The 15,844-nt window shown below is 46.5% G+C and overlaps 1 protein-coding gene across 6 annotated transcripts in view; it reads right to left on the bottom strand.

Annotated features, from left to right (window-relative positions):
- Nucleotides 1-731: 731 nt before the first annotated feature.
- Nucleotides 732-15,844, bottom strand: part of LOC119146201 (cartilage oligomeric matrix protein) — a 37,381-nt gene continuing 22,268 nt past the window's right edge. For all 6 annotated transcript variants that reach the window (XM_037383541.1, XM_037383535.1, XM_037383536.1 and 3 more), the window contains 18 exons: nucleotides 14,345-14,430; nucleotides 12,094-12,145; nucleotides 9,746-9,918; nucleotides 8,345-8,482; nucleotides 7,453-7,530; nucleotides 7,144-7,302; nucleotides 6,434-6,538; nucleotides 6,164-6,271; nucleotides 5,835-5,994; nucleotides 4,477-4,595; nucleotides 3,985-4,037; nucleotides 3,356-3,549; nucleotides 2,681-2,859; nucleotides 2,492-2,540; nucleotides 2,046-2,242; nucleotides 1,731-1,903; nucleotides 1,429-1,568; nucleotides 732-1,263 (listed from right to left, as the gene is read on the bottom strand). In XM_037383541.1, the coding sequence (XP_037239438.1) occupies nucleotides 1,217-1,263; nucleotides 1,429-1,568; nucleotides 1,731-1,903; nucleotides 2,046-2,242; nucleotides 2,492-2,540; nucleotides 2,681-2,859; nucleotides 3,356-3,549; nucleotides 3,985-4,037; nucleotides 4,477-4,595; nucleotides 5,835-5,994; nucleotides 6,164-6,271; nucleotides 6,434-6,538; nucleotides 7,144-7,302; nucleotides 7,453-7,530; nucleotides 8,345-8,482; nucleotides 9,746-9,918; nucleotides 12,094-12,145; nucleotides 14,345-14,430 (2,210 nt within the window). In that variant the 3' untranslated portion in view covers nucleotides 732-1,216. The remainder of the gene's footprint in view (nucleotides 1,264-1,428; nucleotides 1,569-1,730; nucleotides 1,904-2,045; nucleotides 2,243-2,491; nucleotides 2,541-2,680; nucleotides 2,860-3,355; nucleotides 3,550-3,984; nucleotides 4,038-4,476; nucleotides 4,596-5,834; nucleotides 5,995-6,163; nucleotides 6,272-6,433; nucleotides 6,539-7,143; nucleotides 7,303-7,452; nucleotides 7,531-8,344; nucleotides 8,483-9,745; nucleotides 9,919-12,093; nucleotides 12,146-14,344; nucleotides 14,431-15,844) is intronic.

Here is a 15,844-nt window from a genome sequence, read left to right as displayed (position 1 = left end):
AACAGAAGCAGCGCGTCCAGTGTGGGGTATTTATCGCTCGGCCGCCTCCCGGAGCGAGCTCCTGACTCCCCGGAGCGCGCCTTCAGCTACTCAATGGGAGCTGCCTGCTGAAACCACGAGCAGGTCGTCTCCTGAAACCATGAGCAAGTTTCAGTCTCATTAAGGTGAACTGCTTACCTGCAGCATCTTGCCCAGTCTGGCCTTTCCTGGCTCTCTGGGCAGCCTGGAATGCTGCTGGGTTATTGGTTACCTGGAAGAGACGGGCTCACAGCAGCTTCGAGGCGATGGGATCACAGCCCCACTCTGCCTGCTGCTCCCAGCTCGGGAGCACCCGCGCTGCTACCGGCCTCAGCTTTCCCAGTTCCTGGGCTGTTTGTGGGAGCTCTGGCATGGTGTCGTAGGACAGGTCAAGCATAAAGCTTTCACTTATCGCTCCAAAACTGCCGCTTACAAGGAGGAGGTAGGACACTAACTAGAGGGAGGGTCTTGAATGACAAAGCGGCCCGTGCGTGTGCGCTGTGAACGGAAATGTTGATTCAGCCGAGGGCTCTCTAGCTGTGCTATCACTTTCAGCTTCTGAGAGCTTCTCTGTTACACATCTGTACCGGAAAAGTTTCAGAAGAGGAAAAAGCAACATGCATGTGACCAAGGAGAAGTCTAGTATTTATTATCCAACATTCCAAGTATTTATTATCCAACATTCCAGAACAAAGATACTCTCCTTAAAGTGCTTTTTTTTTTTTTTCATCTTTTGTGAGCAAGTCGTACACAGGCTGCTCTCTGTGTCCTTTTCAGACTAGTGCTGGGTTTGCTTTGCAGTAGGTCTCAAAATGGAAAACAACATTCACACTCGAGAGAGCCTTGGAGTAGGGAAGAGATTCCTGGGAATCAGCCACACTAAACTTACTCGAACAATTCCGGCTACTACAGGTAGCTTCTCAGCACATCTTTTTCCATGTAGCGTAGAAAACTAGTGTTTACAGCAGCACGGGCTTCTGTTCACACTTGCTGCCTACACCTCTGCCGTTCCAATAGCTTTTCGTAGCGTTTAAAGAAAGTTGCTGTTGTAGGAAAGATGCCAGATAATGCGTTGGCACGTGGTGCTGTGCAGAGGGCAGTGGTACGTTACTTACAGTTCTTCATACCAGAGCAATAGTGGGGCAGCTGAGTACAGTTTTTAAAGCAAGTTGGGCTGGACAGACGTTTAAATCTGAGGTTAGTCTTGCTGAACTCTAAATGTTTCATAGTCTTCTGGAATGGTGTCTGAGGAGGACGAGATTAAAGCAAATCGAGATTAGAAGTAGAACCAGAAATGAAAAATACTGTAAGCTATGTTGCAGATGTACGTGTAGGCTATCCATGAACTAGTGAACGTCTGGAAAGCACAACGGCAAAAACTTCTGCACCTGACTTTCCAAACTAACTCACCATTGCAGCGATAACGCAGGTTTGACCAAATAATGTTCTCTTGGGAGAAGCAGAAGACTCCCAGGCGTCCTCCTCGCATGGTTGTATCAAGGACAACTCCAGTGTCTGCTACTACTTCAGGGCCTTCATAGAAGCGAGCTCTAGGGGAGAACAAGCACATGTAGGACAGGAACAGAAGACTGATGCACCCTTGTAGAAATCATCCCTCGGTCAGACACTCTCCCTTTACCACAGGACTGCACCAGAGATGCTGCTTTTGCGTGTGAAACTTGCGCTCAGCCGTGCAAAGGTAAACCCCTCACCTGATGTAGCCAACTTGCGGCCGATGCTGCAGGAACCAGCGGTAAGATGTCTTGTCCTTCCAGCCAGAATTACGAGGGTCTTTCCACAGCAGTTTGACCTGGTCCGTGGTGTCTCCGGTGTGCCAGAGAGAGTTGCGGAGATACTCACCGGGGCCTGTTTTAGACTTCACTGCCTAAGACAGGGAAGAGACCAGTAAAATGTGCAGATAAAGGATTGACTGACTACAGCTCATGCCCCGCTGTGTGTGTCTGAGCAGCACAGCTAAGGGAAAGGCCAGAATCCACTACTGAATTCTTTTTCAGTGGCTTCTATACCTTCAGTTGAATTCCAGGTTCTGCTACTGCTCGGAAGGGGTTTGCCTGCCAATATGTCTGTTCCATCTGCTTCCACATGACCACGTAAAAGCTGGAACTGTCCTGGTAACCAAATATGAAGCCAGCGTAGTCATCATCTGTGGCAGTGTTGACGTGGAATGTGCCCTCAAAGTCCACTCCATTGAATGCCGTGTAACCTGTAAGTGGTAGGAAAGACAAATACTTTGTGTTCTAAGACAAAATGTAGATCCATTTCTTTCTGGGTTCAGATGGGGGAGATGGATTTTGCTATGCCAAATCTGGAGACTCTGCCTACTACAGAAAATATTTGCCCAGGAGGTAGATGGAATCATCAAGTAGGGTCTGAAGTATTTGTAAAAGCTGTACCGAGAAGTATGCAGTTAATAAGTGATAATTTTCCAACAGGACAATACTAAGTGCCTCACCTACAGCCAGGCCAGGATCGCTGTTCATGGTCTGGACAATTTCCATGCCCTAAGAAAGAAGAATGTTGACTCGTTAGTGTAGTTCCAGACCTACTACCTTAACTTTTGTTAAGTGACCAGGGGAGAGGCTTGTTTGGTACAGGCTTGTTCCCACTGGAGCCAGTAGCCCATCCTGGAGCAGGCTCCTACCTGGTTGAGGACAATCCAGTTGGGGTCAATCTGTGCGTCGCCCTCAGGGTCCAGCACAACTGTCTGGAAGGCCCGGAAGTCTGTGAGTGTCACTTCTGCGTTCTCTGGGCACACATCGATTCTGTCAATCACCATGTCTCTGTCAAAGTCATCTTCACAAAGGTTTCCCACGCCATCACCTGAGAGCACAGGAAGAGAAAAGGGAGTCACAAGCTTTCACAAATTTCTCCTACCCCTTGTACCCAAGTCTTACTCAGCTAGCCTTTGGCTAGCACAGTTTAAGGTAGCCATGTCTATGCAAGGTTAGGAGGTGTTCAGAGCACCGGTACAACTTCCTTTAACTCAGTTGCAAAGTAACTCTGAGGCTTCTCTTGCTTGCAGACGTGTTGTGAACAGAAGAAAGACCTCAAATTGTAGACACTTTGGGAAGAGAACTTCTCCCAAATACAGTGCTGGTGTCAGGGTTATTGGACATCTGAAAACGATGTGGGACTGTCTCGAGTCTATGCTTAATTCTAAAGTCTTAATGCTTTTTGTCTAAAGTCTAAATTCTAAAGTCTAAAGTGCTTAAAATTCTGAACTCCTCTCTAGCTCTAGAGGTCAAACCGAAAGGCATTGGCCACCAGGAATGGACCCCTCCCCCAGGCAGAGCTGATGTGCATCCATTTCCCTTACCATCTGAGTCTTCTTGGCCAGGGTTAGGGACAAGCCGGCAGTTGTCAGGACCTGGAGGTCTCTCATCTGGAATCCCATCATCGTCGTCGTCATCGTCACATTCATCTCCCAGCCCATCGTTGTCTGTGTCCACCTGGGAGCTGTTGGGCACTGATGGGCAGTTATCCCGTGAATCTTGGTGGCCGTCCCCATCACTGACGGAGAAAATTACAGGGAAAGATTATCTGCTGGCACGTGCTTTTAAAAAAAAAAAAGGCATGCAGCACCTTTCTAGGAGCTGGGATCCTCAACAGTAACAGCAGCTGGTGATTTTAGCCTTATGGAAGTCTTAAGCTATCAGTTATACCAGCAACAGATCAGAAATATTCCTGCTGTATGTGTAGCATATGAACAAATCTGCAAGCGGCAGCTAACGACAAGCAAGCCTGCTGCCAGCAAGCTTACCTCCGTGAGCTTTCGGACGTACTGGCAAGTTCCTGAGGTCTGAAGAAAATTCCACCTCCCTTAACCTCTCTTTTTATCGGATAAGGCAAGCCAGGCTGTCACAGCGTTGCCAACGCATGCCACCTTCTCCCTCCATCCCCAAGATTTCATGCAACCTAAGCGTAATTTTTGCAGCTAGCTCTCACCTGTCCTGGTTGGTGTCACAGACGTCTCCCACTAGATCGTGATCGGTATCTTTCTAGGAAAAAAAAGCAATAATAATTTACACTTTCCATAGATCAAGAGGAGGATTAGGCAGTAAAGAGAGCAGAGAGGTGTTAGCCTCAGTGCCATAGCCATTCTGATTGAGGACAGAGCTGGCAACAGTGGGAGAGTTCCTTCTGCAGGATTTACAAGCTGCCCTGATGAATTCAAGCAGCGCTATTTCTAAACACAGATGAATGGGGTAGGAAGAGAGACGTCCAGAGTGCAGCACTTCCTCTCCGAGTTATGCTTCCACATGCCAGGATGTGTGATCCCGGGGGGGGGCTGTACCTTTTGTACTGCAGGCTGGCAGCTAAAATTGGCAAGAGGCCATCTTGGGTGAGTTACCAGGTACGCACGTCTGAGGCAGACGATACTGTCTTCAGTGAGAAAAATGAACCCCTAAGACTGCAAAATGGGAAGTGCTTACTTACCTGGTCCGGGTTACTGACTGTTGGGCAGCTGTCACACACATCTCCTACTCCGTCACCATCGCTATCTTTTTGGTCAGGGTTAGGAACTCTTCTGCAGTTGTCCATTGGGTTTTTGATTCCTGTAAAACATGTGAAGGGGACCCATCAAGGCAACAGGGCTAGTAAGCTCTACGCAGCCAGATCTCTTGGGTCTAAGAGATGGCAAAAATCTAGGACAGCTGAATTCATGTAATAAAGCAATTTCAATTTTTGTGTATACTTTACACAGTTTAAATTACATCTAGCAGTTACGGAGGACAGAAGAGATCAGCAGCAACTGATCTTAAAACATGCTCCACCAGACTGCATTGTGATGGAGCGCATGTGATCTGAGCGTGCTGTTGCACATGGCCCTGAGAGGAAATGTCCTTGCCTGCATTCCCTGGGGAAAGCCAAAGAACTGAAGAACATGGCTCCAAACTGGGATCCTATCTGTGGAGGAATGAGTGGCCAAGGAAGATGAAGCTGTCTGCAGTTCCCTGAACCAAGACTGTCTTTTCCTCTGTAAAGCAGATGTCTATATAATTATAAGTCAAGGTTAATCAAGGTTAATCTTGGCTATTTGACATGGAAGATGTAGACGGTGCCTTCTCAAGGCCCGAGACAGGACAGGAACAATCTAATTGGCAACCTGTATGACTTCGCTTCCTACTCCTCTGCATTTACCTACTACACCAGCAAGTCATGCCAGCAGGGAGCTACTTGGCAGGATGTAGCCAGACCCAAGCAGCCCTAGATGCACTGGAAATACTCTGTAAACAAATAAGTACATCTCAGACCAGCAGCAGTTTTGATTTCTGGCTTTTGAAAGCAGGCTTTGTGCAAATACAGCATCAGTAGTGCACAGACTGTTTTCAAAGCCAGCTAGGTGTTTTTTTGCCCCAGAAGACACCTCTGACACATACTGCCTTGAGCCAATAGCTGCTAACAACTCTGGTATTCCCATACTTCTTCATAAGTTTAAATTGCAGCACAAAGTAGTGTCCTTGTCTGGACTCAGATCAGTTTGCATGGTACATCTTTCTTAAGTCTGACACAGGTTTGATGTGATTGTGCTAATAAAAAATTGTTAGCACCATCCTGATGATCAATCTTTAAACCCTGCAAGAGCTGAACTGTGAAGGATGCTGGGTTGATCTTGGCATCTGAAGAGCTGAGCTGTGCTTCATCCCATCAGAAATTAGTTCCGCTCCTGTAGAGCTGAAGCCTCTGAAGGCTGGCACCTGCCACAAGGCTCTCCAGCTGGGTGCTGGATAGCTCTCTGGTTCTTAGGTCAGTACATCTGCTCCTCTCTGAGGATGCCCTCCAGCAGCTCTTACCATCTCCGTCCATGTCATCGTCACACTCGTCTCCCTTCCCATCGCCATCAATGTCCCGTTGATCATTGTTCTTCACTTGGCGACAGTTGTCACAGGCATCACCAAAGTTATCCTTGTCCGCATTGCGCTGGTCTGCATTGCGTGTGTACACGCAGTTGTCCTGTGGGAGAGAGGGACTGGCTGAGGGGAAACGTTTGGCAGCAAGCATGCTACTAAGGAGTAAGAAAGATGAAAGTTCTGAGGTATGTGACCAGCTGCTCTGAGAAGTTGTTTTGCAGGACCTCTGGGTACACTTAGGTATGGAATAGCTTAAACATGAGAATTCAAACCTCAGCATTCAATATCCCGTCTCCGTCAGCATCATCATCACAGGCATCTCCAATTCCATCCCTGTCTGCATCCTCCTGGCCAGAGTTGGGGACAGTCACACAGTTATCCTGAAAGGAAAGCAACAGAGGGCCTGCTGGGAAGCTCTGCATGTCCTTTAGCCTGAGTTCTGAAGGTTGGGCAGGGTCTCACCAGCACCCAAGGCCCCCCCTCAAATCAGAACTGCCCCGTTCTGGTTAGGCACTGCTTCCAGCTAAACAGGAGACAATTACCTTGCGGCACTTTTTGTCAGAGCAGCGTTGCTTCTCGTCAGGGACTCCATCAATGTCCGTATCCTTCCCACAGACATAGCCGTTCCCTGCCCACCCCACGAGGCACTGGAAGACAGCAGATAAACAAAATGAGGCTACTGGTGAGTCCCCTGATGGCAGTATGCCTCCAAAATTGAAGGCTTTCCATGAGAACCAGCACAAAGCATTGCAAATTCAGGTACGCAATGCTCTACAGGAAAAATATTATCTGGAAGAAAGATGGATGCTGTAAATAGCATTTTAAATAGCTGAGATACAAGCTCTGTGCTTGTTCCTGAGATTATAAAGACAGATGCAGCAGCAAAAGTTCTTGGCTCCAGCAGGTTGCTGAACAGTGCCTCTCCCTACTCAGCCGTGTGTAATGTTTCATGACTGACAAATATATAGCGCTTCACGGAAAAACAAACAAACAAGCAAACAAATAAATCCCAACAAACAAACAACAGTGGATCTGAGGTGCCAGGAGCGGTCCAGCTTCCCCGGAGAGCACGGAAAGAGGCCCTGCCCTGGCTCAGGTGGTGGTGGGGAGCAGGGCTGCGCAGGGAAGGCATGCTCTCCAGGAGAGGGCAGTGGCAGACCCAGGAGAGCGAGCACAGCGCGAGGGAAAGGGGAGCCAGCAGCCCCCAGGCGCAGGGAGGTTCCCCCCAGGCGCAGGGAGGTTTGGCCCTTACCACGCAGGAGAGGGACCCGTCGCGCTCCACGATGCACTGTGCTTTCTCGTGGCAGGGACTGATTTCACCATTAGGGCAGCGCCTCACTGTCTGGCTCTTGCAACCAGTGACCTGATCCCCAACGAAGCCAGGTTTACAAGCCCCGCACTTGTAGGATCCCTGCAAGAAAAAGCAATAGGGAATTAACTAGAACGTCATTCCCAGCAAACCTTTGCTGTAACCTTCCTCAGCGGCTGGACTGCCACAGCTAACAGAGGCCCCAGAGCCTGGGGAAGAGACACCCATGTGAGGCTTTCCCATAATATTTACCCGTGTATTGATGCAGATAGAGTTTGGGACACAATTTCTGGCAGCACCTGTCTCACATTCATTGATGTCAGTACAGACCTGTCCGGGAATGATAAAATAGACATTAACTTCACTCTTAAACAGACACCACATCAGATTAGAGGATTAGGGCATCACTAGATGCAGAAGCAAAGCTCCTGTCACACCTTGCTAGGACCCACAGCTCAAGGTTCTCCTTCAGACCAGCTTCAGTCAGATCCCAACAATACTCCTACCCCCCAGCAAGCTGGTCACCCTCTACAGAGTCACCAGAGATTTTAGCCTGGCAAAATAGCTTAGCTCTGAGCTGAGCTGTCAGAGTATCTCCTTACTGTAAAAGGACAGAAGAGAGTCAATGGAGCAAGAAGGTCACAGACTGTGTCCTATGACCAGCTAGCAGCTCTCTAAATAACACAAGCCACATGCCGTTCCTGCTTTTGGCAATATATTCTTATAAACCATACTAAGACTAGGCGGTTGGGTGTTTTGTTTTTTTTTACTTTAATCTGCCTACAGCTGTCAGGGAAGCGTTGGGGCAGGGGGGGCGGGCAGTAGCTGCACAAACTCTTCTGTATCCTAGTGCGAAGGATTCTCCAGTCTGGCTTCAGAGCCACAAATGTGTCAGAGACGTAACATTCTGTCCAGCATAAATTCAGCAGAGGTAAGGTCTTGGAGTAGAGGGCACACTGCTGCTGATGTGCTGGGACATCGTTGGCAAGCCTCCTCTCACTGCGTCAGGCTCCCCCCCAGCACAATGCAGTCATCTTGCATTTCCCTCCCATTTCTTTGAAGGTGCCAAGACCTTTGCATTACAATTACAGAGGGGAAAGAGTTAACGGCTTCTGAAGGATACAGAAATGTTTCTGAGCCTTACCTGTTTGTTGGCCCTGGCATAAGCTAGTCCAACCCCTTCGACCATTTGCCCAGTGAAGCCAGGAGGGCAGGGATCGCAGCGGAAGCCAGGGGTGGTGTTAATGCACTGGACCTTTGGGAAGCAGGGGTTTGCATTGCACTGTAAACAAGAAAAAGGTTGTGCAGAACTGTGAGGCAGGCTCGTTCCACACCAGCTGTGAAGGCAGCTCAAAGCAGGCCTTGCTGGGTGAGATCCAGCTATTGTACTTTTATTTTTAAAGAATAAACCAAAAATGCATAGAAGTTCCTGGCTTTCCTTGCGAGTGGAAAATGCAGTTTCCCCATCTCAGTTGTTCTCCCAAGTTCCAGTATGTGCAGACAAGTAAAACAAATCAACTTTCAGGACTAATTCTTCTTAGGTGACATCAATTGCCCAGGCAAAGAGCTGGCTTCACTGCACACTTTCCTTCCTGGCAGTCTCTGAATCCAGAGAACTGGATAATTTCTTACACTGGTTTTGAAAGACAAGAACAGTTGTTTGTTTACTTCTCTGGGAAGCAACAGTCTTTCCAAAATTGCTATTAATGCTTGCTTTATTTTCTCCAACACTTCATTATTTTCACTGAATACTTATGCTCCGTACCAGCAGATGCATTACAGTAATACAGTGGTTCCCACATTTTGGTGACTAACAGATTATCATCAATCTCAAAATCTCTCATGGACCCTTTTAACTTCAGCAGGTTTTTGAACTGAAGTGCCATGGAGGTTGTATGGTTTTGCAAGGCACTTAAGAGTTACTTGGTGGACTAAGCAGTGAGCACAGGACTATGGTCTGGGAACCACAGAACTAAGGAATCTTATGGACACGCAGAAATAATGGTTGAGTAAAACTTTGCAAACATGCAGAGAGTAAACTTGACAGAATGCCACACGTTCTAAAAAAAACATAAATTAAACAGTATCTGCCTCACAAGGTTTAAAGGCAGAAGTAAAGCAAGTAGTGTGGTAAGATTTATTGTATAAAGGACTATTCGGGAAGCTTTGATTCCATTCCACACATAATAAATCTTATCTCTAACAACTCATCAGCCTTTAGCTCAAAAGATTGTAAGACCAAAAGGGACTGTTCTGGTCTTCCAAACTCGCCTTCCTGTGTGGCACAAATGAAAAGATTTATTTTGTTGGAGCCCATGTATCTTTTAGAAAGAAATGCCTAGCTAGACTGGATATAAACCCAACATGGAACAGAGCTTAAGGAGGGCGAGATCCAGACTTCCTTCCATTGAAATGATGTTTCTGTTGAACTTCACCTCCTAAGGGAATTGCAAGACTTTTCTTTACAACTACAAGATAAACGTGCAACACTCCAACAGGAGCGAGCCAGTTTTGTAACTCCCAGCCTGTTCTACTCGTGTTTTACCTCATTGATATCTGTGCAGTGGGACCCATTGCCTGAATAACCTGGGGGACAGGGTCCGCAGCGGAAGCCAGTGCCAGTCTCAGTGCAGGTCACTCCAGGGAAGCAGGAGTTCGGGAGGCATCTGTTAAACTGTGTCACAGTGATGACAGGGCCTGTCACCTCAGTGTGCATGCCTACAGGACAAGAGGAATGTTAAGAACAGAGCTGTCTCTGCCAGAGGCTATCATCAGGTGGTCCCATTGTTTCAGAAGATATCAGTGTGCTTCACACCCCAGACATTTCCTCACAACCTTTCTGAGAGCTGAGCAGTTGTAGCACTGTTTTGTAAACAAAAATGAAGCCAGAAGCAGCAGTTTGACAGATTTCTGAGTCAAAGCAGGCAAAAAATAGATAAGCAACCCCAGAAGTCTTAGCTCCCAGTCCAAAACTCTTGTTGTGCCACCCTCCTCATTGGTGTAATGCCCTTGCTTGTGGAGTCCAACAGAGATTGGTTCTCTCCTTGGTTCCTCTATAACTACACCTCAGTGGTGGCATGGACATTTGGCTAAAGCAGAACCCACACAGGCTTAAATCTGGGAAGCATTGTGGAGGGCTGTCAGCCAAAATCTCCGCTGTAGAAGGCAGGCATGTTAAACAGGTCAGCTTGGTTCGTAGCAGGAATGCACTCACATCAGGCTCACGGAAGGCTCTCATGCCATAATGTTATACATAACATGCTACCTGCTGTCTCCACAGGACTAGGAAACCTCACATCATCCTGACAGATGAGAAATCAATCTGTTATGCAGACATTCTAGGCTGGAACACAGCAATGTGGTCTATCTAAGCCCAAAGCATTATGTGTGATGTGTAGGAAAGTGTAACCCATGTAAAATGCTACTGTAGTCCTATCCAGAAGCACTCTGAACACATCGAGCCTGTCCCCACACTGCTGCACACCAGCCTTCCTTAAAGGTTTCAGGCCAAATGCCAGGTTTTTGTCCTTATCCTCATGATAAGGACAGCACAAGAGAACTTGCAAAATTAATCTGTATGAGATGCAGAACTTTACTGACTGTGAATAACTTTCAAGACTGTGAATAAACTTTCCCAGCATCTAGAATTGTCACGAGTCTCCCACACCCACTACTCCAAGTGGCAAGGACACTTTTTGCTCCTACTTTCTCCAGCTTGAAAGCCCAACATAAAAAACCTGAAACAAGACAAACCAAACCCCAACACTCCACCACCGCCAGCTGCAAAATCTTCACTAAAAGCAAGGCCTCCTCTCTTCATGCTTCTCTTTCTGAGAAATAACGAGAGAAGCACACAACTGCTGTGAGTCACATTGTTCAATGCATGACTAAAAAAGGCTCAAATTCTACAGTAAGGAGTACAGGAGAAGAACGCATATAAAGCAGAACAGCAAGTGGGAAAGGCAGAAATCAAGTAACAGAGAGAAAGTTCAGGACAGTTTTATGAGCAAATTATTAAAACAATTGCTGTGGATGAATGCATTTGTGTACTGCAGGTCCCAGAAGCTTTGGCTAATCTCTTTTCCAGCAGAAGTACAATCTCTCCAAATGCAGAAGTGGTTATTGCTCCACCCTTTGAGTGTACTGGCAAATAATAGAGCATCTCCAAGAACCATGCTTTCTGAAAGCCAGATACACTGGAAGTAAATTCCAGTCTAGAAAAAAACCCACACATTTATTGGGGAGCACAGGGCAAGACTTATATGGGAAAATTTATGACCCTGTTTCCTGAAACCTCTGTAAACCTCTGCTTGGATGGTGGCAGCACTAGGATGGAAGGAATAGCGCAGCAATGCCTCTTGGGGGTGATGTTCTCTTCCACTTGCAGCTCAGGAGTAGCCAACTATATCCCACAGGATACCCAGTGTGCATTCCCAGGCAGTTCTAACATCAGCCATGGGCTGGCTTATTAGGAGATGTGGTTGGGCAGCTTTCCGCACTAGAATGCGGCTACCCTGAGAAGTACAGCGTGGTATGGCACACCACCACTAACAAAGCTTACTTCAGAAATAGTGGAAGTAAGCAAATGCTGGGTTTTGCTGGAAGGAAAGATAAGCTTTTTAAGGCTACTTCTGCACCCCATGCTCAGGGAAGGGGTAACGGCTTCAGCTATTGAACCACAAGAACAGCATGGAACACTGGTCCATGTGTGCAGAATGCTGTGGGGGGAAAAAAGCATCACTGAGTATTACCCTGTGACACTCGGGATAATTGTGAAACAAGCCATTTCCTTTGGGGAGATGGTCACAGGTGGCATTTTACTTTTGTTTGGACACAACGGCACAAAGGACTTGGAGGAGGCAGCTGAACATAGGACTGGGCTCAGTAACTCACCACAGGCATCACACTCCATGACTGTATTCTTCAGGAATGTTATCTCCTTAATCTAGAAGAAAACAAGAACCACCAAAGGCTGAGTTTTGTTCCCACGCAAACTAATAGCCCCACTGTCAGAAAACAGGGTGTCTCTGTGAGACTGCACAGCTATTGACAAACAAATTAACTCGTACCCCAAAATCTGTGTTGCAGACTTTCTGGAAGCTGAGGTGGCTTGTATTCCCTGCCATAAGTCACTCCCTGGTGTAGTGTTTCTACAGGCTAACTTGATAATAATATTCTGTCCCAGATGCAGGAAACACTTGACTTGAATACACAGAAACAAGTGTCATAGAGAAACACGAATCTACTTCATTTGGTTCTTCTACTCTAGAAGATGCTGAACTAGCAGTCCTAGAGAGGTCTGCTTTATCTGCAGTCCAGGCACTGCGTAAGTCAAGTCAGGAGGAGGTTCCCCTGTGAGCCATTTTTGCAGATACATGAATAACCTAATCTGATATTGCTTATGTTATTCTTTGGCCTTAATGCCCTTGCCACGAGGAGATTTAGAATCTGTTCATGAAAGCTCCTCCCTCCAGACTTCCTCTGGTCTCCTCCAGGCTCCTATTCCTTCAAGCTTGCTTCAGTAAAGCAGTGCAAAGATGCTGTTCCTTTGGTGAAGAAAGGAATACGGGACAGGCACAACTAAGCGTGTCAGTCTCAAGCTAACATTTATCCCTAGCATCTTAAACAGCAACCCCAGCCGACTTCTGTCCTGTAAAAGCCTCACTGGCTATCTACAAGTGATGCTCAGGACCACCCTTCCACACCCTGTGGGCTTTATGTTTTCACGATTGTCATTCCAGTTGGACAAAAGCTTCTACTCACGCCTCTCTGCCAGCTCCCAGCTTTAAGGGCAAGCTTTCTTTTTATCTTAGATTCTCTCTTCTCTTCAACACCGCCTGGGGTCATGTATTTTGAATAGTTAATGCAGAGACAGATCTAACGAAAATCCCCAGAACATCTCCCATCAGAAGTGGGTGACAGAGAGCAGAGTAGAGAATTTGGAGCACTGCTAATGAATATCAGCGGTTCTTTTGTGCCAAGAATCCTTCGGCCTTGGCTCAGGAGAGTCGATCTGGCCTTTTATTGTTATGCCTTTTGCCATCCTTATTGCCAGCATCCCAAGATGCTGAATCAAGGAAAAGTAAGTTTTAGAAAACCTTTGCATAGATTAAGAACTTATGAACTGCCACCTTGGCTCTCCAGTTGTATGTGCAAGTTTGTCTTCCGAGGAAGAGTTGTCTTGAAAGTGCTGTTGACAAAAAGGCCATGGATAAAAAAAAAAAAGAAAAAGTAGGTGGCAAGAGTGAGAGAAAGAACAAACAGAAAACCTGTATGGAGAAGCAGTGCTAAGCTGGAAGGGAACACTGGAAATCATTGCTGGAGGCTGCCAGGAACCATGTCTGACCTGATTCCTAGTAAACACTGGGTATTTATGCAGCAGCCTGAAATGTGAGAGTAACTCCATGCAACAGATGTTTTTGCAGATTAGAGGCCGCCCAGTTTGCACTGGCACAGGGACCTGTCTGCCATTCCAATTATCTGGCAGGCAGAGGCTGCTGCCCTCAGCTCCCAGAGTGGATCAAGGGAGAATGGAACCTTTTTCTATACTTAAAAGAGAGTTGACCAGACAAACCACCATCTCCTCGTTAAAATGGGAAAAGATCTCAAGCACCCAAGAAGTTCCAAATTCCCTAAGAAACTACCAGAGCCAGAAAGGCTTTGGATTAAAAGAAGAGGAAAGAGTGAATACAGAGCTTGTTTAGACTCCATATGACTTCCCTTTCCAGGACCCTAATAGATGGCTGAAAGGTCTCTTCCATCTTCCAAGTTTGGACTCTTTACTGATTTCATGAGCGCACAAAACCAAGGAAAAAGTGACTTGTTTTTTCAGTTAAATATATACCCACTGTGTGTGCGTGTCTTTATTTTTTAAGAGTTCGTGCTCCATGTACACTGTTTTACAGCAGACACAGTTCTGAGCAGCAGAATTTGGAATTCAAATGAATCCGCTGTATCTCAGAATTATGAATCTGACTAGGAGACCACCTCTCAACTCTGGTTTGCAGTGCAATAGTTCTATTGCCCATTTCACTTAACACCAGAAGCAGCCCCCCCCCCAATTCCAGAACTCAGCACGTGTGGCAGAGGATTCAGAGATCTTTCTTGTGCAGCATAGAAGGAATTAGGTCCCTTTCTCACCTACCTGCTGTTTCAACAAGTCTCGAACTTCTGTAAGCACACGGTTAGTTTCTCTCATCTCTTCCAGCATTTCTGGCCCAACTTCACCTCCTAAAAAACCCAAAGTGGTTGAGAAAAACACAGAAGAGCCATTAGCAGTACAAAGCAACTGATACTATTAACTTCAGCTTAATACTAAAGACACAGGCTCCTCCACACCAGTCTCTGCCAGTTCCTAACTAGAAGATTGTTGGAATTAACCGACTTGCACATGGGGTACAATTAGCTCTGGGCGGGACAGGCAGTGATAATCAGCCATGCTTCTCAGGTAGGTAACAGTTACCCCTCCGCAAACAAATTGGCCTGGCAGTCTGGCAGTTGTGGTAGCTGTTAATCTGGCACGGTCTCTGCAGTTCGCACATAGGAAGGCTTTGCTGCCAAAAGAAGCAAATTAATAATTCAGTACTGTGGAAGCTGCTGTGAAGGGCACCACTAAAGTAAAGCTGTTTGCTGAGTCTATCCCAAACGTGCTGCCAAGCACTGAACGTGGAAAACCAGCACATCAGCCGTTGCTGGGCCTGTTCTCAAGGTACCAACTTTTTTCTTGCTGGAGAGGGGTTCTTTTCACACAGCGGCAGTTTCAAATTGCTGTGTAGTGGCTTTGGGACACAAAGGATACATCTGCTCATCCATGCAACATTGCAAAATCCTGTTTAAGCTATGCTGAACAGAGGATATAAATCATCTTACAAGGTCACCTAGAGCAGATTAACATGATTTTTCCCTCCCATCTGCTACATTCTAGACTTGCCTAGTCGTTTGTGACATGCTAAGAATCTAGTCTATGCTCCAGCTTTGCTCAAGAAGCATGAATGGAAGTAGCTCATTGTTTCTAGAATTATGTAAGTTTTAAGAGAACTTGAACCATTTAAAAACAATTGGACACGAAGTTCAACTCTGGTATTCTCCTATCTGCCATGAGAAAGTACCACCTCATTTCTCTAGTTTTTCTTAGGTTAATCCAGCCCCTAGCAGAAGTCACACCATGCCTACAGTGCAAGCAATCCTTTATGAAGAGAGAAATAACATTATCTTCTACAAACAGCACTGTGCATCCAGGGGAAAATTAACCGGAGTTAGGGGTCTGCCTCCTTGAGCATGAACAATTTGCCAGTGCTGAAGGCAGGATGGGAGTTCGTGCTACTGACTTAGTACAACAACTTCGGCATTCTCACGTAACAAATGAGCCAGAGAGCCTCATGGATCTTCTCTGCACAGAACCAAGAGGACTTCATGAATATTTGTAACGTCTCCAATACATGTTGGTTTGGGAACTAAACTGAAGCCACAAATGTGTCATTCTAAGATGGAAAGACTGAATTAAAGTGGTGTTTCTTATTTTATTGAAAACAAGGAGCTTGCACATGATTTCTGACTTCAAACAGAGGTTTTGAATAAGCTCCGCATGAAGGCTTCAGGCAGCTTCCGTTATTCTTGGGAAGAATTTTCCATCCCTAGTAGCAAG

This window comes from Falco rusticolus, chromosome 4, assembly GCF_015220075.1.
Source record: "Falco rusticolus isolate bFalRus1 chromosome 4, bFalRus1.pri, whole genome shotgun sequence".
Lineage (NCBI taxonomy): Eukaryota > Metazoa > Chordata > Aves > Falconiformes > Falconidae > Falco > Falco rusticolus.
The sequence above is the reverse complement of the archived record's forward strand: the minus strand, read 5'-3'. Positions and strand labels throughout refer to the sequence as shown.